This window comes from Rhinolophus hipposideros (genome assembly GCF_964194185.1).
Source record: "Rhinolophus hipposideros genome assembly, chromosome: 7".
In the NCBI taxonomy this organism is placed as follows: Eukaryota; Metazoa; Chordata; class Mammalia; order Chiroptera; family Rhinolophidae; genus Rhinolophus; species Rhinolophus hipposideros.
The window spans coordinates 11,700,298-11,722,934 of record NC_138053.1 but is presented as its reverse complement, the minus strand read 5'-3'; the positions used below and the strand labels follow the sequence as shown (position 1 = coordinate 11,722,934).

The following is a 22,637-nucleotide window of genomic DNA, read 5'->3' as shown; positions in this document are numbered from 1 at the left end:
TAATTTCAGTGCATTTTAGATAGTTGATGCCAAGCATGGCAGAAAATAGTAATCACTCTTTTAGGTAAAAAATTGTATCCCAGAACTGAGAGTATATCTAAGAGTCAAAGTTAATTTGCCATCAGTGAAAACCTGTTGCTTTGGCTTATTAGTAATGGGAACATTTAAAAATATATATATTTTTTATTCCAATATGGCTTTTTTTTTCTGGGTGCAGTACTAAATTTTATTTTTAAAGTTTTATTAAATTTATTGGGGTGACATTGGTTAATAAGATTATATAGGCTTCAAGTATACAATTCTAAAATACATCATCTATATTTTGCATTGTGTATGACTTAAAATTTTTACCAGAATCATACATGAACATAGTTTAAAGAGGAAAAACTTAGATTTGTCATGAAAATCACAAGAATGACTGGGAGGTAAATAGGTGCCACTTGCAGAGATTGTCCCACTTTTCACATTCCTATTTCTCTCATACCACAAGCAAACACTTAGAACTCTTAGCTGTTTCGTTTATTATTTACTTCATACTCATATTCCCAAACAACATGCTTCTCTTGCTGTACTTTTTAATTTTTAATTTTAGTCATTATCTATTGATGTCTTTCATCCACATGCACTCACTGCACACATGCACCCTTCCTCTGATCTCACCCAGAATATTTTTATGCCATGTTTGGATTACATCATGCTTGGTATTTATAGTTTTGTGACTTTTCAAACATGATTCAGAGCTAAGCCATGTAGTAAATTATGATTGCTTCGTCTTTCCTGTACAGCTTTCTTGTTTTCTCTGGAGCCCATAATTTTTTTTTTCTTACTTAATTTTATCACTATCTCAGCTTTCACCAAACTTGCTGAAAGAGTTTGTTTCCTTCGCTTTGTAGTTTCTGTTTCCTTGAACTGTCTTTCACTGTTTCCTGTTTGTTTAATTTGGGTTTCTTCGATTTAGCCTTGTCTTCAGTATCTGTGATCCTTGGCCAGGGAAACCCTGCACTGGTAGGTGGGGCTTGTCTGTGAAATCTTTAATATAGATTAATGTGGCCTTGCTGGTTCTCTGAGAAAGTTAAGTCATCTTAAACGCTTTCTTTTTTGATCTGATAGATTTCCCAGAAGAAAATCTTTCAATATTCTGCTTGTTAATAAACTCCTGGGTACCAGTTTTGAGAGCCCAGTGGGAAAGGAAGCTCAGAGTTCTCAGGATAGAGCGTATAAGTGTTCTCCTAACTCCCCTATTTAAAGTAGCTGTTTCTGCCCCCAGATGTTGCTGATTTCTCCTCCACCAGAGGCCCTCTTTAGCAAATAAGCCCTTGCCTAATAGGATTGGAGAGGGACAGAGACGATGACCATCCTAGTGACAGAAATAATTTAGGTTTAGCTAGTTGCTTCTTATGCAAACTTTAAACCAGTCCTTCTTATTTTAGTTTAACACATTGCCTGCCCTCCCCACCCCCCACCCCACCCCCACCCCCAGAGGCATCTAACTCTGAGTCATTTTGGTGATTTTTTTTTTTTTTTAGGTGTAAATCAGGTAGCTTTGCAGCTTTCTCTAAAGCTCATTTAGGATCTAGCCTTTTCCTGATTTGTAAAATCCCTTATTGTTCTTCCATCTGTTTCCTAGCTTTTAATATTTTTATACTATTGTATCCTCTCCTGTTCTCCATCTTTTTGTGGTTTTGTGCCTTAAAAGATCCCACTGTATCCTGGAGCTTTTGAGGAAGTAGTTAAAATGAAGGCAGATTTTCACAGTCATTGCTGCCCAAGGTCATCCCTAATGTATTTTGCACTATACCTTTTTTGGTATGATAAAGCTATATGAAGTTATGCCTTTGTGCTATGTTTACTATTTAGTAAAGAGGGACTACAGAGTGATTTCCTACACTAATACATCATACTGAGTATAGGTTAAACCATAACAAAAAGCTGAAAAAATACAGTGGCTAAATAAGACAGACATCCGTGTTATGTGATATTCCAGAGGTAGATGGATCGTTCTTTGGCAGGTAGGCAAATTTGCTACACTCGGTCATTCAGGTCCGAGTGACTACAAGGCCATTCCTTGTATTCATTCCCTTGGAGATTTTTGTCCATATGGTCAAAATCATTACAACACGCATGGCCTAGCTTACAGGAAAGGGAAAGAAAGTATGGAGGGCGGCCAGCTTTCGTTTTAAAGGACATGACCTGGAAATAGGAATATCTATGAGCAGTAATCAGTCATAGGCCCACTTTCAGCTGCTAGAAAGGCTGGGAAATGTAAGCTGTAGCTGGGGACCATTCAATCTGCAAAAGCTCAGACGGGGAGACTACACTATATTAGCAGTCTGGGCTGTAGAGGATGATTTCACATTTGATTGCCCCAAAGCATTTTTCCCCTACAGAATTGGTTTTTCATATAGCTTGCTAAAATCCTGAATGTTAGTATATTTTTCAGTTTTTTTTTAGGTTTCATGCTTATTTTATGAGTATAGTTAGAAACTACTCCAACAATTATGTAGTGGTTAAGGCAGAATTTTTAGTCTATTTGCTTTTTCTTATTTGTTTTAATTCTATAAATTTTTGTTGTAAAGAACTTTTGCTAAACTGTTTGAACTTATAAAATGGATACCCAAATATTTTTTCATTAAACAAGATCATTTCTAGTCACAGAAAATTAGTATGAAAGTCATGCCATTATCTTGTGTTTGCAAAGACATTTTAATTCAATTCTGGTTCTCTCCATCCATAATTAATTAGAATTAAAACTTTTAGTTCAAATAGAAGCATTTTCTTCACCGCTGATGGGTTTACTCATATGACAACAATCATTAAAATTAAGCTAGATTAGAAAGGGCTAATATTACAAAGTAGAAGTAATTATAATATGAGCAAGCTAAAAAGGACAGTAAAGTAACCTGTTTTTGTACGTGAAGGCAAGGCCATACTCTCAGGAAGTTTTGTAAAGTCTGTGGAAGAACTGGAACATTTACTACCTTTATAAGATGAAAATTTTTACTTATTTTTTTAACTAGCATGGTCATGTCTTTCTGTAATACCTACCGGCATCTTGATGTGTAATATTAGCTATCAGTTTAGAAGGACATTTGGCGTAATGCTCGTTCCAAGAACGTTCTTTTTCTGCATTTCTCATATATCAAAAAACCCTGGTTAAAAGTCATCTTTTATGACAACCCTGTGGCCTGTGTCTTGTGGACAGCTGCATAAATGAGATTCTAGTGTAATAATATATCCTTAGAGAAGTAAAATCATGTTCATGTTACCAAAACCCTAAAGTCAATTTTATTTTTCATCTTAAATTAGGCCACAGTGTCTTGTTATGACAGGCGCTCCAAACTCACGCCCAGCTTTGCTTCATCTCGTTCATGATTTCACAAAAAACGTTGGTTTGATGATCTGTGGTCATGTACATATGGTAAGTGTTTGTTTTGTTTTCTATATTAAAACATTTTTCACGCTGTGTATATAGTTTATAATTTGGGGGGCTTTCTAGATCTGAAATAATTTGACAACATAAATATGTTTGGCTTGTTTGGGGTTTTTTTGAAGGTAGTTTTTTTTCTTTAAAATATTTTCCCCCCTAAACTGTCTTAAAACCTCATTTCTAAAAAGACATTGGAATTTGAAACCTTAATTGTTTTTCTTATTTAGTATGAGTAGATTTTAGCAAACTATATCGCCCATATAGAATGGTTTGGCTAAGCACAATAGCTTCTTGATAACGAAGGAGCCTAAATGAAATTCAGCGTGTGTTTTTTTCCTTACTGATATTTCTTATAAAGTCCTGAGAACCTTGGGAACATTTACTTACCAGGAAAAAAAAGAGGTTGGAGGAGGTAGACCAATCATGGTAAATATCTAATATCAGGTGTATAAGAAGAGCAGAGTGAATGCCAAATTTCCGAGTTTAAACACTTTTCATAACCCATTCACTTTTGTTTTAATCAAGAGTAAAATAATTAAAAATTATGATAAACTTTCATCCAAAAGTAGTTTTATGTTTTTGGCATCTTGGCTATTGAAAATGGTCACTAGATGATGGATCGTCTGTTCTGCATGAGAAATTGGAGTATTTGTCAGATTAGTTTTTCTCCCAAGCACTATTGTTCAGCTAGGAAAGATAAATTGTACTTTTCCTTTACTTGTTCATGTGTGATGAGGGTGTATTCTTAAAATAATTTTTACATTTTTGTTTTATACGTTTGTGTATAACACATTTTATGTACTGTTTGCAAGGATCAAATAAAATTGCAAGTTAAAGCTCATTTTTATCCTTTAACAGAAGTATAAAGAAAAAATGCATTTATATTATATTACTCACTTTGATTTCCAATGATATTTCTAGGTTACTGAAAATTAACTCAGACATTTGGGACAAACAGAAAACAATCTAGGAAACTTCCTGTAGAAAAACAAAAGGCTCTTATTTTTCTCTTCTCCGTTTTCTTTAATTTCTAATTCCTCTCATTTACTTAGCATCGAGAAGTTTTTATTTCTTTTTCAGTCTGTTTCTTCCTCTTCTCCCTTCTTTTGGCATCGCCTTAACTATTCCATCAGCTCGATCTTTTCATAATCTTAAGTACTGCAGAGAATTCACTGACATGAAAATGAAATGCTGTTATTATACTTCTCTCTTCTACTCCCAATGTTTAGACACTTTGTTTAAGCCAATGTAACAGGAAGATTTTTATAAATGTGGAATAGATTACCTTTCAATTAAAGTTATTACTAACACGTTTTCCGTACAGGGCCCTCGAAGACAAGCCATGAAAGAGATGTCCATTGACCAAGCTAAATATCAGCGATGGCTTATTAAAAATAAAATGAAAGCTTTTTATGCTCCTGTACATGCAGATGACCTGAGAGAAGGTGCACAGTATTTGATGCAGGTAAAGTTGTTGTGCCTTTCAAATGAGCACATTTCAGTTTTGTTGTAAGCTTTTAAACACTTCTTTATTCTAGGTTTCATTCTTCATATTAATACAAATGGTAAAGCTTTTAAAATATCTTTATTAAAGTAGGCTGCTAAGAGTTATATAAATGAGAGTTAAAGGGACTATACAGAAGTAATATACTGTTAGCTAACAGTGAAGAACCCATTTATAAATTATCTTAGCCTGTTTCTCTTCTTCTCTGTTTCCCATTCAACTTCCTGCTACACCTCACTGGGTTTTTTGTTTATTTGTTTGTTTTGTAGGAGTGTTAAGTAATGCCAGTCCTTATTTATCTTCTTAAAAATTCCAGTTCTTTATTGTATTTCTCACTATTTATTTACTAATACTAAACTTAGACTTCTCTTTCAGTTTTGTATGTGGCATAGTAGCCAGAATGTGGGATTTGGAATCAGTCCCAGGTTTAAATGTTAACACTTAAATGTTAGCCACTTCCTTATTACAGATTTTGGACTAAGCAAGTTACTTAATCTCTCTGAAACTCAGTTTCCTCAGCCCTAAAGGTTGTGGGGAGAAAAAAATGGGTTGATACAGTGTTTGCCAACTGATTTTTATAGGAACCCCTCTTTCCAAAAGAAGCCCATTCACCATGTTAATTGTGGAGCTGCTTTGTTAAAGCAGAAGTGGGAGGCTGCCATCTGAGCCCCTTCTGTTTTGCGTTACTTAAAACTTGACATACACAGGATTAAGAATATCCTAGGCAGTCCTCAGGAATTCTAAGGGGTGGGAGTGGGGCTGCTTTGGCAGATAGAAAGCCTGATCATAAAACTGTAGTAATGAGACATTGTGGTATTGAATTAGTAATAGATTATTAGATTAATGGAACAACACAGAAGAAATAGAGCCACTCATATAGGAAATTTAATATATGACAGAGGTGGCATTGAAAAGATGACCTTGGGCAATTGATTATCCATGTGAAAAAATAATATAATAGATCCTTACCAAGATCACACAAAAACCATTTCCAGATGGATTAAAGACCTAACTATGAAAGGTATTTTTTAACCTTTAGACGAAAATATAGAGTAATTTTGTGATGTTAGGCTAGAGAAGAATTTTTAAAAATGAGACAAAAAGTTGAACTATGAAGAAGAGCTCACTTATTTTTTAGGTAAAATTTAACACTTTGTGCTTCTAAAGAAAACATGGAAACAAAAAAGGAAGCCACAGACCAAAAGAAGATAACGTTACCAGCAAAAGGATATGGTTAAGAATATATAAAGAAATACTATACATCAATAAGAGGGGGAACAAAGCGCAAAAGATATGAGAAGTGGAAACCTAAATGACAGAAGTAAACGTTAAAACCACAATATAGTTTTATTTCATGCCCATCAGGTTGACCAAAATTAAGCCTGCCAAGTATTAAAAATGGCATAGAGCAACTGGAAATCTTTGAGCTGCATGGTATTGTAAGTTAGACAATCAATTTGGGCAGCAACCTGGCAACGACCTGCAGATTTGAAAGTGTGGATATCCTAGGACACGCCATTCTTAAATATATACTGTAGAGAAACTCACACACATGTAAAATATGCTATCTGAAATTTCATACAGACATCATTTGTGATAGTGAAAAGGAAATGGAAGAAACTTCATCAATCACAGGATTGAAAATTGTGATATAATCATACAGTGGAATTCTTTATAGTGGGTGAAAGGAACTATACCTATCAACAGGGATAAACCTCAAAAAGTGTTAAGGAAAAATAGCAAGTTAAGAAAAGAATATGAAGATGTTATAAATTTTTAAAAATGTGTAAATTTAAAATGTATATGTATGTGTGCCTAAGTAATGGAATACATAGTAAAAACACAAAGGGCATGACAAAGATACATAAGGTACTTGATGGGTTTTTGTAGTGTTTATTTTCTTTCGCTAGATGGTGGGTATAATTATTTATTTCTTTATTCACTTTTATATGTGAAATACTTATCTGTTTCAAGTAGAATGCTACCCCTCATCATAGGGTTGTTTCTATTGGGTAAATCTTGCTTGCTTTTGTACAATTTATAGGAACATTTTGATAACTATGTATTTAATAAATGTTATGAAGGAAATATTTCCTTAGAACAATGGTTCTTAAACTTCATTATACAGCAGAATCACCTGGCAGACTTGCTAAGACAGACTGCTGGGCCCCACCTTTGTAATGACTCAGTAGGTCTGGGGCAAAGCCTGAGAATTTGCATTCTAACAAGTTTCCATGTGATGCTGCTGCTGCTGGTTCAATCCAGGTACTCCTCTTCAACATTGCCACATATAGGAAAAATTTAGGACTAGCATATTCATCAAGATAAAAGTAGATGTACTGTTACCAGGGCCTGGAGGTGGTGACAATGGGTCAATTATTGCTTAGTGGTTACAGAACTTTGGTTTGAAGTGATGAGGACGTTTTGGAAATAGGTAGTGGGGTTGGTTGTACAACATTGTCAATGTAATTAATGGCAATGAAGCAGACATTTTTAAATGGTTAAAGTTACAAAATGTTTTATTTCTCTTTTACCACAGCAAAAGAAAATTAAAAAAAAAAAAACTTGTGTGCACGCTACCTTGGGAATAGAATTTTCAGTTATAAAATCTTACCAAAGCAGTGATTCATTGGCATTTTGGGCATGTTAAGCATTTTGAATTGGGAGCTCTTGGTGAGGTTGCAAGACAAACTGATTGATGGAACAATTGAGGAAGGAAATTAGCCAAATTTCAGCAATTTGGTAGAAAGAATTCAAAATTTAGTGTTGGTATGATACAGAACTGTAACCAACAATGCATGTCCTGCATTTGGACTTTTGCTTCTAGGTTTTAATGGCTGTTATCAAAATATATACCTGAGAATACCACTGTATTATGATTTTTATAAAAAATTAAGTATATTCCGTCACCTTTCTTTTACTAAAAATAGGAAAATTTGGATGTCGTAAAAGTACAAAAATGTACATTGAGAACTTTTCAAGTGTTTAATTTTATCTTTTATTTTGTATACGTTTAATCATAAGTAATATACGATTGATAATAGTATATGTCATTTATAAATATGCACGTACTGGATGTTTAAGAACGATGGCCAGTAAGGGTGCATAGTTTTAAAATGTTTAGAGGTTTTTCCATTTAAAGGATTTCATCATTTTAAAAACATTTTGTTGAATAGTAAGTGTATCTTTAAAGTTGTATTTTTCCTATATTTTAGGCTGCTGGTCTTGGGCGTATGAAACCAAACACACTTGTCCTTGGATTTAAGAAAGATTGGTTGCAAGCAGATAAGAGGGAAGTGGATATGTATATAAACGTATTCCAGTAAGTATTCTTTTAATTCAGTAACTTGGCTGAGAAAAGTGTAAATTTTGAAAGCTTATGCTGACTTTTGAAGACTGTTTCTCATATAGTCTCTTCTACTAGAAACATAAGAATGAAAAGAATCACATGAGGCTATCTGGGTTTTAAGTTGATGATCTACTAACAAATTTGACTGATCTTTGTATGTCTCTTTACACACAAACATTCACACATATACCACACATACACATACGCATATATCTGGCTTCCCATTTAAATTAGGAAGCTTCTTCACATCTTGACAGCTGTTGGTGAGCAGAGTTCCTGTTTGTTGCTAGACCCATCACTTTCTAAGTTACGTCATTATAATAATACCTGCTGAGGAAGACATTACATCACTGATACCAACCTTAGAGGTTGGGTTGTACCCCTCTCAAACTGAATCTGCAGATAGTCATTTGGTCCATCCATTAAGTTATTTACATTTTTTAAAAAATGTACTTACAATGTTTTGCTTCTCCACCCTGCCCCCTTGATGAACTACTTATAAGTTCTGAGTTTACTGTACACTTTCAGTGGTTTTTCCAATGATCTTTATCAGACAGCTTAGTTTTGACTTACATCACTTTAATTCCCTCTTGTGTAGTGAGTTCTATTGTATTCTTGTGTTACTTTGTCTTTCGGATTTTACTCTGTTCCTATTATTATTTATTTCCCTTACTGGAACTCCTATTGTATCTCTATATAAAAGCACACAGCTATTCGCCTGTATTATGTATGATAGTTTTGTTTTCATAGCTGCCTTGAAACATCTTTGAGGAAGTAACCAGACTTCATACTTTACCTTTGTAAAAATTTTTAAATTACTTAAAAATGCACTTTCTCCTTTTAGAAATGATCATACTCAATGACCTGCTCTCATTCTCAGTAAAATCTTTTTTGTCTTCATGTATTTCTCTTGGCTTTAAAGATACAAGCTTAAATTAAATATGAAAATCCCATTAAATATGAGATTCCTGAAAGTTGCTTTTCCACAATTTTAGCTTGTTTCTGATAGGATAAAAATATAGTTACTGCTTTAAACAGCTGCTGTAGGTAGAATATCATAAAGATCTACATGTAAGTAGTTTTTAGAGGTTACAGAAAAGGGGAAAGGGAATGGTATAAAATTTGAGAGTTAACATTATATGGATCTCACTAGAATTTTTAAAGCATATTAAAGAATCAGACGTTGAAAGTTGAAAGTAATTTTAGAGATCATCCACTATTGCCTTCAATTTATAAAAGTTGAGACCCATCTTTGTGATTCTTTTCCCCCCTTATTGTAGTGATGCCTTTGACATACAATATGGAGTGGTGGTTATCCGCCTAAAAGAGGGTTTGGATATATCTCATCTTCAAGGACAAGGTAAATCTTGTTTGAAATATGTTTTTTATTTTTAAAATAGAAATTACTTTGTTAGAAAACTATATATAATTCTTACAAGTTCTTCAACAATTTTAATGTTTACCATCTATTCTGTGTTATGTATTTATTGTGTGGCATTTTAAGATCATATATGTTTGGCTCCAGCAAAGTTTGTGTTTACTCTCTGTACCAACCTAGATGGTGGCTAGTGATTATTAATGGAGAGAATAAAATTCAATCATAAATTTAAGAGAAACAAATATTAGGTATGATTGTACATTGGCCAAATTTGTAAAATTACATGATAAAATAGAGGAAAAAAACTTTTTTAAGTGCTATTTATTTTTAACGTCCTATTGATGTGATTTAGCATGTTAAATTTAGTTTCAGGTATACAAAGCAACGTAATAGACATTTATACCTCTCACAAAGTGATAACCCCCCTCCTCCAAGCTACTACCCCTCTGACATCTTGTATAGCTGTTACATTACCATTGATTATCTTCCTTATGCTATACTCCACCTCCCGTGTGTGTGTGTATAAGATTGGTGCAAAAGTAATTGTCGTTTTTGCAATTGTTTTTAACCTTTTAAACCACAGTTACTTTTGCACCAACCTAATATATGTATTTAATTATAGTTGACATACAGTATTATTCTACTTCAGCTTAAGGTGTACCGCACAGTGGTCAGGCATCTACACAGTCTATGAAGTGATCTCCCTGATAAGTCCAGTGCCCATCTGGTACCTTACATAATCTTTACAACACTGTTGATTATATTCCCCTCAACAGTGCTAAATCAGTAGACATTTTCTTGCTTATGAAAATCATGTTTTGTATATAGAGGCATAGTAATAATGAAAGACTAAACTCTGATATCATTTACTATGTCTCAAAAAAAGACCCTGTAAATCATTTCTTAAAAGTTTTTACTTTGAAATAATTATAGACTCACAAGAAGTTGTAAAAAATAGTACACAAAGGTCCTTTGTACTCTCCATTTAGTTTTCCCCAGTTGTAACATCTTGCGTATCTGTAGTTCTATATCGAAACCAGGAAATTGACATTAGGACAATTTACGTACCATATTGAGATTTCACCAGTTTTGTATACAAGTGTGTGTGCATGCATGTGTGTGTGGGGTCTACGCCATTGATCACAGATGCTGATTCCCATAACGAGCACCATGATCAAGATACAGCGCCCTGGTGCCCCGACCCCTTATGGCCTTCAGCGTACTCGTCCCCTGCCGACCCCCATCACTAGCCCCACACCACTCATCTCTTCTCCAACTATATCAGTTTTAAAGCATTAAAAAAAACCACATTTTTTTAAAAGTGAAGATTAAAATTAATTAAAATTTACCTACTACTTTTGCCAACTTTTAGAAAAATGATGGAAAATTCCACATCCTCTAATGATTTCCTGGTAGTTTAAAAAATATTCTAAGCTCTAAGAAAATTTGTATACCTAATGTTTTCCCCTTATCAATTAATTAACCAAATGATCAAAATTGTTAGCTAAGCCTAAATAGCTGAGAGGCATATGATGAACTTTTGTCATCTGTTTATATGTTTAAACTGTTTTAATCCTCCCACTCCCCTCACCATTTTGTGCAGTTCTAAAAGGAATATTATTACCCATGTAACAAAAGTATGGCTTGCTGAAAACGAATTTTCTTACTCTGAAGTAGGCCTTGCAAAATACCTGTTTTATTCTCTCTTGCTCTAAGAGTGATTTAGGTTTAGGGTACTTGTTAATTCTGTGTAATTATTGGTAGTGTTTTCTTTCACTCAAAAATATCACAGTTTGGCTAATAAATTATATAGTTCTGTAATTTACTGAGATTTGAATGTGATTGGAATTTGAAGAAAATACTTTCATGTGTTTATAATCATTATGAAAATTGTTTTGAAATCCTTGTTATTCATCATTAGGCTTGAAGACAGGGATTTGGTTTAGCACAGGAATTAAGACTACAGGCTTTCGAGTCAGATCTGCATTAAAAATCTCAGCTTTTTCTCTTAGTAGTTTTATAGCCTGGGGAAATTTGCTGACTTCCAACCCTCAGTTTCATCATCTGTTAAAACATAATTACTTCATAGGGTTGTTTTTGAAAGAATTGTTTTTTCAGTTACAGTTGACATTTAATATTATATTAGTTTCAGGTGTGCAGCATGGTGGTTAGACATTTATATAGCGTACAGTGATCCCCCGAAGAGTCTAGTACCACCCTGACACTATACAGCCATCACAATATCACTGACTACGTTCCCTGTGCTGTGCTTCACATCCCCACGACTATTTTGTAACTGCCACTTTGTACTTCTTAATCCCCTCACCTTTTTCACCCAAGCCCCCAGACCCCCCTCCCACCTGGAAACCATCAGTTTCTTCTCTGTATCTATGAGTCTGTTTCTTTTTAGTTCATGTATTTTGTTTTTTAGATTCCACATACAAGTGAGATCATGTGGTATTTGTCTTTCTCAGTCTGACTTATTTCACTGAGCATAATACTCTCTAGGTACATCCATATTATTGCAAATGGTAAGAGTTCATTCTTTTTTATGGCAGAGTAAGACTCCATTGTATAAATGTACCACAGTTTCTTTATCCAATCATCTATTGATGGGCATTTTGGTTGTTTTCATATCTTAGCTATTGTGAATAGCGCTGAAATAAACATAGGGATACATATATTTTTTTCAATTTAGTATTTTGGATAAATACCCAGGAGTGGAACTGCTGGGTCATAACGTAGTTCTACTTTAATTTTTTGAGGAACCTCCACACTGCTTTCCATTGTGGCTGCACCAATCTGCAGTCCCACCAACAGTGCACACGGGTTCCCTTTTCTCCACATCCGCACCAGCACTTGTTTGTGGATTTATTGATAATAGTCATTATGACAAGAGTGACGTGGTATCTCGTGATTTTTATTTGCATTTCTCTGATGATTAGTGAGGTTGAACATCTTTTCATGTGTCTATTGGCCATCTGTATGTCCTCTTTGGAGAAATGTCTGTTCAGGTGCTCTGCCACTTTTAATTGGAATGTTTGTCTTTTTGGTGTTAAGTTATATGAGTTCCTTATGTATTTTGGATATTAACCCCTTATCTTATGTATCCTTATGTATCTTTGGCAAATATCTTCTCCCATTCGGTTGACTGTCTTTTTGTTTTGTTGATGGTTTCCTTCGCTGTGAAAAACTTTAGTTTGATGTAGTCCCATTTGTTCATTTTTTCTTTTGTTTCCCTTCCCTGAGGAGATATATCAGTAAAAATATTACTAAGGGTAATGTCTGGAAGTTTACTGCCTGTTTTCTTCCAGGAGTTTTATGGTTTCAAGTCTTAAATTTAAGTCTTTAATCCATTTTGAGTTTATTTTTGTATATGGTATAAGAAAGTGGTCTAATTTCATTTTTTTTGCATGTATCTGTCCAGTTTTCACAACACCATTTCTTGAAGAGACTGTCTTTACCCCACTATAAAGTCTTGCCTCCTTTGTCATAGATTAGTTGACCATGGAGGCATGGGTTTATTTCTGGGCTCTCTGTTCTTTTGATCTATGTGTCTGTTTTTATGCCAGTATCACACTGCTTTGATTACTATAGTCTTGTAGTGTAGTTTGATACCAGGTAGTGTGATACATCCAGCTTTGTTCTTCTTTCTCAAGATTACTGTGGCTATTAAGGGTCTTCTATAGTTCCATATACATTTTAGGATTAATTGTTCTATCACATATATTGTTATTTCTCTTAAAACACAAATTAGTGATCAGGATTAAGAATAGATGATCAATTTCTTATTATGTTTGTCTTTATAATAAATGTTTTTATGGTGGAAGTTAAATGTTTACTAATTCTTTCCCAAAAGATGGAAGAAGAAATGGTACTTTTACCATGAGCTTAGAAAAGGTCTCTGTCACCTAGTTTTGGCTCTATAGTCATAGATATAATTTTTCAGTGTTGTCTGTCAGCTTACGTGTATATGAACATTTGTCACATTTTACATTTTTTACATATGTAAATGACTTTGAGAGTAGAGTTGATTCACATGTCATACATCATTCCCTTGTCTACCAGATTCTTTGTTTCATGAATCTCACTCATTACCGATTCCCCAGCACATAATTCAAATGCTTGACACTTAGTTGTGGCTCAAGATATTTAAGTGAACAGTCATTTCAAAACAGATTATCATATTTGTTTGCACAAGAAATCATTTAATATAAACTTATTTCATAATAAACTTTGCTTAGAATTGCCATTTAATTGATTTATGCCATGATGCTTTCTTTAATGGTTAAAGTAAGATTTAGGTAATATTTTGAATGCTTTCATATCTACAGAAGAATTACTGTCATCACAAGAGAAATCTCCTGGTGTGAAGGATGTGGTACTAAGTATGGAGTATAGTAAGAAATCAGATTTAGATACTTCCAAACCATCTGGTGAAAAAACTGTTACACATAAAGGTAATTTTTATTCAAACAAGAAATTTTATTGAGGTAATATTTTAATTGGGGGAGAAATGGTTTTTATTATGTAACGTAGCTAATAAATTAACCTATTCTCAAACTTGTACTTTTCATTTCTAGTTGCTCAGATAAAATTATGGCTTTCAAAAATGGCAACAAAATGATTACTTATTTTTAAGATATTAAAGTAGATCATAGAACCACACCAGTTAATTATATACTAATGTTTTCTTGTATGTTTTTATTTATGCGTGCTTTAAATCAAACATTTTAATTTGAACCTTAGGTTAAATATAAACTTGGAAAGAAACATGATACTTTTAGAGCAGTGTATATATAGGATATGATAACTTTTAAAGGAATGAAGTTTATATAATTAATTTACGTAATTTTTTGGTTTAAGTCAAGATATTTAAATACCAGGGGTTTTGTTTATGTGCTAAGATATTCAGGATTTTTTAACATTTACTGTATATGAAGTTCTTTAGGTAAAACAATGTAATAAGAAATCAAGTGCAATTTTATTTCTCAATTTAGTCTCTGAAGAAACAAACTATTTGTATTTGATTGCTGAGTTATTAGGCCATAATTTCAGACATTATACCCTGGGTGGCTCATGTGCTTTAAGCCACAAAACGATTTCCAAATCTCATGAGACTTTCAGATGCTTTCATCCACAAATCTGTATGTCATGTTTATGAGAAGAAAAGAGGGATGACTTCCAAATCTTGCTCTCCCACCCTCACTCTCCTACCTCTGTTCAGTCTAGTATCTCCATCTGTCCTATTCCCAGCTGACATGCAACAAGAGAAATCTGCACTGTAAATCATCAAACCATATCATACTTTTCATTCCTGTAAAATAATTGCCATTCTTTTCCTGAAATTGATAACTTGGGATAAATCCCGTCTCTGAGAAAAGTGATCTCTCCTCCATTATTTAGAAATGTTAATGTTGCTTTTTTATTTCTTTCCTCCTCCTTTACCTTGTTTGCCTAGGGTAATGGTAGTGGAGAGCTTAGTTGAGACCCATTTTTCTTTTCAGTTCTTTCTTGGCTTGATTGTAATTTCTTTGTTTCATCTCAAAACTCTAAACTGATTGTGATAATACTGTTCTTATGTTCCTGCATTTATTTTTAGTTTACAGTATACATTCTTTCATTTCCTCTTACTTTTGTTCTTATCTTTTTTACTTGCCCAGAACAAATCCTTTCTTTACAGAATCTTTTAGGAATAGATAAAACTATGATGGGGTTGGAGGAGAAGTAATAGTTACCAGGCATTTACTTTGTGTCTCCCACGTTGTAGTAGATGTTATCTATAGCTCATTTGATACTAATATAGCTCATTATCTAGCTCATTAATGTGTGTCCCAATCTTATGATGTCATTATTTTTATAAAGTAGGAAACTGGATCAGTACATTTCTATCTTTTTATTGTAAAAATGTAAATACTTTCAACTTACTTTAAATTTAAATCATTTTGAAGTGTCAATATTTCCTTGACATATCTAAGCTCTTTGAACTGAAGACAAAATATCTAGCTATATTTATAAACTTTTTTTTATCATCAAAGACCTAATTTATAGGAACAATAATATGTAATACTAAAAAATTAAATGTAATAATTGAAATGGTTTTTGTTCCATAACAGACATAAGAAATTAGCATTCAAAAGTAGCGTTAAGTTTATTTTGTGTTTATTTTCTATTTAGCCTGTTATTTTCAAAATTAGCATAGAAACTGTAGACAAGTTTATACAATTTTAAAAGTCTTCAGAATTATAGATATTCTGGTGTAGTAATTATAACCATAGATATTTGAGATGTCTGTCTTGATTATTGGGGCATATATGTAGTCTACAAAGGAACAAAAAAAGCAAGCACCCTTTGCAACTTACTTTGTGGTAAGCACTGAGCTAAATGCATTAATGCTTGCAGTATAACAGCCTTAAGAGTTAGGTATTGTTCATCCTTTTTACAACTGAGGAAAGTGAGGAGTTCAGTCACACAGTCAGAAAAGGGGTTAGTGGGAATATTGGATTGCTGAGAGTCTGGCTGAAGAGCCCACTGCCATGTACTCGTTCCTGTCCAAGTTGGGAGTTCTATATGCCTTAAACAAATAATATAAGCTTATATTAAGAAAAAACACTGAGGTTAGGAAAACTTAACCCCAGGAAAATAATTTATAGATATTTAAATGTAAATGGACCAATATATGCATACATGCATGCATATACATATACACAAATTGATGTATGTGTAAAAAAAAATCACTCTTGTATAACCTGGCATTTTATATAAACCAAAAGACTGATCAAATTCTTCAATATTTCAAGCAGTGATTAACTTTACCAAATACCCATTAAATACTTCTAAACTTACTTTTCAGTCATTTGCACAGTGATGCAGTGGCATGATCAAAATTTATATATTATCTGCAACATCAATTTTTTAATGTCATATTTGTATTCTGTAAGCCATAGTTCAACATCTTCAACTGATTTCAAGTATGAAAGTTGGAAAGTTTAAAAATTCTACTGAAGTTTTGGTCAGTTTGTACTGGAATAAAATTTAGGGATGAGTGTTAATCAGTAATCCCTTTGGAGGGGTCTAAAATATGTTTACTTTTTAAAATCCTGAACACTCAGTGTAGAAAGTACCTATCTTCAGTCTTGATTATTTTTCACAGACTGTTTCTTCATACTATGTTTTATTTATAAATGTGCTCTATTTACATTTTAATTATTTTATTAATATAAAGGCAATTAACTTATATTTTGTGTTTTTTAAACATAATCTAGATGAGGAAGAGGATGGCAAGACTCCAACTCAACCACTGTTGAAAAAAGGCAGGCATTTTTCATTTCTTTTAATCCCTTTTTTCATACTGTTAACTCTTAACTCCAACCTTATGATTTTTTTTTTTACATTAGTTTTTATTTTCATGGTGAGGTGATGTTACAGTTATTTATAAAATGCAGATTAGAAAAATTATCATTAGTTAAATCATTCCAGGAAAAGGTGATATATCAAAGACAAATGCTTTTATATCATATTAGCATTTCTAAAATATTCAAACCCTGAAAGTCAATATTAATTTTTTAACTTAAACTGCATGGTTTAGATGATAAGTAGAGACACTGAAATAGGTTTATTTACAGTGTCACTTGCATTCTTTACCATCAGTTGTACCCAGCCAAGTCCTTAATTTTGATACTAATATATTTTTCATTTCAAAAATTATAATATTTCTCACAGTCCTGCTGCGTTTGGGAGATACAGTCATGTCAACGTACATGAATTTTATGAAAAGGAGATAGAGGTGAGAGTTATGGAGCAGTGTGGTTTGGTAGCCATATTATTTCATTATGCAAAATCATTTGTCATGTTTGCGTACGTCATGGCAGCATGAAAAGTGAATGACAGACATTCTGCAGAAGAGATCAGATTTCCTCCTGTGGATTTCTGCTTTTCAAAATTTGGTGTAGGAATTTCATAATAGTCATTTGCTTGCTCACAGAGCCAGTGCTGATTTCCCTCCTCCCCCCATTCCTGAGAATATAAAAGGGAACTCTCTTGATACATTGTCCAAAGACTTGTATCATACAGGTGCCCTTCCAGGGAGTTCCCACCATCTTTCTGTGGTTCAAAGAAAGATGTGGTCATATGGCTTTAGATTTGGGTGTGTCATATTGAGGGGACAAATTTAGGTCAAGATAAGGGAATTTTTTCTTAGACTAAGAGGTTTTGTTGTGATAATTTTATGATTGTATTGGTATGTCTTCCACTTCCTTCTGTCTTTCATATTATAGATAACATTTTATTTTAAAACATTTTTTTGAGCTTTGAATTATTGAGAAACCAGATTACAAAAGAAATATATTTATGTAATAAATATATGGAATATATATGGAATAAACTTAATTTGTCCAGTTAGCCCAATATAGCCATTCAGAAATCAAGAGCCAGCAGTCAATTACAATATTCTCAATTGGTATTTATGACTCTTTCAGGATATTTAAATATTGGAAATTAGGCAAGATAATTTGGATGAGTTTAGCTGTTGTAAAGATGTGTTTATCTGTAACCATTTTAAAAGTATCTTTAAATCATAAACAACTGAAGGTTTATGATGGATGTCATACGCAGCTACCTGCATTATAAGCAATTGAATATATAAAAGTTAGGAAACTAGGAATTCAGCAAAAGGGACTTTAACATTTAGCTCTCTCAAATCATATTTTTCTCCTTAATCCTGTAGAATCCAAAGGCCCTGCTGTGCCTTTAAATGTAGCTGACCAAAAGCTTCTTGAGGCCAGTACACAGTTTCAGAAAAAACAAGGAAAGAAGACTATTGACGTCTGGTGGCTTTTTGATGATGGAGGTAAGGCTGTTAATATATTTTTTTAAAGATTTCTTTTTTTTATTGGGGAAGGAACAGGACTTTATTAGGGAACAGTGTGTACTTCCAGGACTTTTTTTTTTTTTTCTTTCCCCAAGTCAAGTTGTTGTCCTTTCAATCCTAGTTGTGGAGGGTGCCATTCAGCTTCAAGTTGTTGACCTTCCAGTCTTAGTTGTGGAGGGCGCAGCTCAGCTCCAGGTCCAGTTGCCATTACTAGTTGCAGGGGGCGCAGCCCACCATCCCTTGCGGGAGTCAAACCGGCAACCTTGTGGTTGAGAGGATGCGCTCCAACCAACTGAGCCATCTGGGAGCTCAGCGGCAGCTCAGCTCAAGGTGCCGTGTTCAATCTTAGTTGCAGGGGGTGGAGCCCACCATCCCTTGAGGGTCTCAAGGAATTGAACTGGCAACCTTGTGGTTGAGAGCCCACTGGCCCATGTGGGAATCGAACCGGCAGCCTTCAGAGTTAGGAGCACGGAGCTCTAACTGCCTGAGCCACCGGGCCAGCCCTGTTAATATATTTTTTAACAGTTTTAAATGTACTCAAGTTGTGGAAATACTACTAAGAATTGGCAGATACTCTTCACCAAGAGACAGACCCCATTCTAGTTTTGCCAACGCTCCCAAAAGCAATATGATTAATTTCAGAATCAGGCATTGCGCTTAGTGGTCACATCTCTTTATTGTCTTCCAATTTGGGATTTGCTAGGTCTTTCCTTGAGCTTCACGATATTAACTTTTTTTAAAATTACAGACCATTTTGTAGACTGTCACTTAAAATTTGGAGTGCCATTTGATGTTTCATCATAATTATTTTCAAGTTAAGTATTTTTGGTAGAAATATCACGGAAGCGATGCTGTGCTCTTCTTCTGTCCATATCTTACCAGGTGGTACATGATGGTGATTTGTCTCATCACTGGTGAACTGTTGAGTAAGGTGGTTTTCCCCAGGTTGATACACTGAGAGTTACTGGTTTCCCCTTTTATAGTTACAGGTATTTGGACGGTGGGGAGTTACTTTGAGACTATGTCAATATACCATTGTTAATATAACTTTTACCACCACCTTTAGCATCCATTGATGTTTCTGCCTGAATTTATTATTGTTGTTATGGTGGATTTGTGGTTGCCAAATGATGATTTTCCAATCCTATAACTTCTTCCTTGTTTGTTGGCATTTTATTACAAGGAAGAGCTTTCTCTTTATTTCTATCTGTGCGGACTCTTGGATTTCTATTGTATTCACTGGGAAATGCTTTGTCATTCTCATTATTTGTTTTGATATTCAAATTGTCCTGAATTTCCTGTTTAGTCTTTTGTATCCATTTGTCATGTCCCAATCATTCTTTATTTTCTGATATAATAAGATGTTCCAGGCTCAGTTTTGTACTTTCCTTACACCAGCCATTGAATCACCCTTTATCGAAGGAGCCCTGATTTCTTTTAATAGAGAGTGGTATTGAGAATGAATAAACAGGGCATTAGACATGCTTGTTGCTACTGGGGTGTCCCTGCTCCCAGGCCCTCTCAGTGGACAGATCTGGAAAATACACGTATACCGGGGGTGCCAAAAAAATGTATACACATGACTTGTATTCTTCATGTTTTGTTATTGGCATATATCGAGTATTACAATTTTAATAGTTTTTTCCTTTCTTAAAATGTGTATACATTTTTTTGGCACCCTCTATATACGTGTGTATGTGTACATGTAATTTGGAAACCACTTTCAGTCTAACACTAAGGGATTCAATCCAGCTTCTCCCTTTTTATGTTTCTAATTTATTTCAGTGAGAAACCTGACTCCCATCAGCTTCAGTGAATATTCTCAACCTTCCTGTATGTGGCTAATTTCCCAACTCTGCCAGGTCACTGTCCCATTTCACTGCCTTGATTACATGGGCCCTGGCTCATTGGGCGTCCCTCTTAGTTCAGTCCTGCCTATGGCTTTATGACTGAATCCCAAAAGGACAGAAAGAAAAAGGTTGTTTTATATTGAGTTGTAGTAAGCATGTTTTTAGAGACTAAATTGAATTAAAAGTTCTTAATTGAAAAATCAGCATTTAGTAAATGATTTGTTGTATTTTCATGATTCAGGTTTGACCTTATTGATACCTTATCTTCTGACTACCAAGAAAAAGTGGAAAGATTGTAAGATCAGAGTATTCATTGGTGGAAAAATAAACAGAATAGACCATGACCGGAGAGCGTAAGTCTACTTTAAATTGAAGGGCATTTAACTAGTAATACTCTGCTATTACAATATAGATTCGATAGGATAAAAATTAGTCAATCCATAAAATGTCAGTCATGTGTTCTGTTCTATACTAAAGCTGAAAATTGTACTTAAAGACATAAAACCTTATTCTCTTGAATTTAGCCTTTATGTTTAAGTTGTAAACATTTAGTTTTACTGATATGTAATAATTTGTAATATATTGACATTTTGAAAGTTTTTATTAAATACGGTATTAAAGTGTTAAGCAGTTTTTTTTCTTTTAAATCAGGAGAAAGTCCATATTCCTATATGGGATACATTTTGTAGACTTCTAGACAACAGAAATGTAGGATGCCATTGTCATTCATTCTCTTATATCTGTCTGTATTGTCACAATTCTAGGTTTGGTTTCAGTGCTTCTCTAAGTGCCCTGTGTCTTGTGTCTGACTTTTCAATATATACTGTACACATTGCTCCCAACTTCATGTTTGGAAAGCATAGCTTGATCATGATTCCTCTGCCCAAAATACCTTTAACTTCTTCTCTGTTATATACCATAGAAAGTCTATGCCAAAATGTGACAAGGCCCTTTATAATATCTTCGTGTTCCCTTTCTATTTTTATTTCCTGTTCCCCGCCCCCCCAATATGCCTTAAATACGTAATTTACATTTTCTCCACCTGCCTTAAACTTGCATGTGATTTCAGACTTTTACTCCTTTGTCTACTCCCTTCTCTCTGCTATAAATAGCTCTTTACTGCCTCCCTTCTGTTAAAATACTCCATTCTTTTAAAGACCAGAATGGGTGTCACCTTCTTCATAACACCTTCCCTAATTTTTTTCCCCTTGTCCTCCCCAGTTGTTACATTTTCTTCCTAAATTATGATACCACTCACCACATTCTGGGGCTTAAATTTGAGTTTCGTGGGCCCTATAACACATAGCAGGCACATAGTAGATTTACACCAGAATTCAACTAGGTGTTTATTCATTTCAAATAGTGAATTATGCAAGAAATAGTAGAAATAATGTAAAAGTTAAACCTGTTGCTCATCTGTTTTCCAATATCTTAATTTAGAAAACTTATTTTATTAAAAATGAAATCTTGTTGTTAATTATTTTTCCTGTTTGTATGTTTCAGCTTTCCTATTGTTGTCACCAAGGCCTTGTTGCCAGCTATGCCTCCATATGCCTTCAGTTTTTGAAGTCCATGTACTTAATAATATAATTTGACTAAAATTAACTTTAAAGAAACTAGTTGCCATTTAATTTTCATTATTAATGTCTTTCTCTGTCCATTCATTATTGGATACTAAGGAGAGATTCAGAGAAAATAACAGAATATAACAGAATTCTCTACTCAGGGAATTTAGACCTCTATTTTGCGCATATACTGTGTGAATTAATTCAGATGGACTTTGATTAGCACCTAATAGACTTCATAAATCATGCTTTTCAGGTACATAAATCAGGTACACAGATGCAGCCCTAAATAGAATTAAAATACTTGTACACAGCCTTCACGTATCTCAGTGCTATTAATTTTTGTTCTAGGATGGCTACTTTGCTTAGCAAGTTCCGGATAGACTTCTCCGATATCATGGTCCTGGGAGATATTAATACTAAACCAAAGAAAGAAAAGTAAGTTATTGAATAAGTTACTTTGTACAAATTTCTGCTCCTTTTATGGATAACCTACCCAGACACTTTAGTAACAGATCATTCAACTTAAATTATCGGGAGGTTTTGCCTGCTGTTAATTACATGTGAAGTCAGTTTTTTAAATCTAGCACAGATAGTTTGCATGCCCATAGCAGATACCGAAGAGCTTTCAATTTTCAGAGAATTCAATTACTGTTTATAAGTAATTTCTGAAAATCATAATGCCACAGAAACTC

General features: G+C 33.9%; 1 protein-coding gene across 2 annotated transcripts in view; it reads left to right on the top strand.

The window, feature by feature from the left end:
- The window catches only part of SLC12A2 (solute carrier family 12 member 2), an 86,062-nt gene that overhangs the window by 56,989 nt on the left and 6,436 nt on the right, over positions 1-22,637 (top strand). Inside the window, exons 16-24 of one of the 2 annotated variants that reach the window (XM_081054519.1) lie at positions 3,307-3,418; positions 4,752-4,892; positions 8,147-8,253; positions 9,561-9,640; positions 13,993-14,118; positions 16,924-16,971; positions 18,384-18,506; positions 20,619-20,730; positions 22,294-22,380. In XM_081054519.1, coding sequence (XP_080910645.1) covers positions 3,307-3,418; positions 4,752-4,892; positions 8,147-8,253; positions 9,561-9,640; positions 13,993-14,118; positions 16,924-16,971; positions 18,384-18,506; positions 20,619-20,730; positions 22,294-22,380 — 936 coding nt within the window. The remainder of the gene's footprint in view (positions 1-3,306; positions 3,419-4,751; positions 4,893-8,146; positions 8,254-9,560; positions 9,641-13,992; positions 14,119-16,923; positions 16,972-18,383; positions 18,507-20,618; positions 20,731-22,293; positions 22,381-22,637) is intronic. The other variant, XM_081054520.1, reaches the window with a different exon arrangement.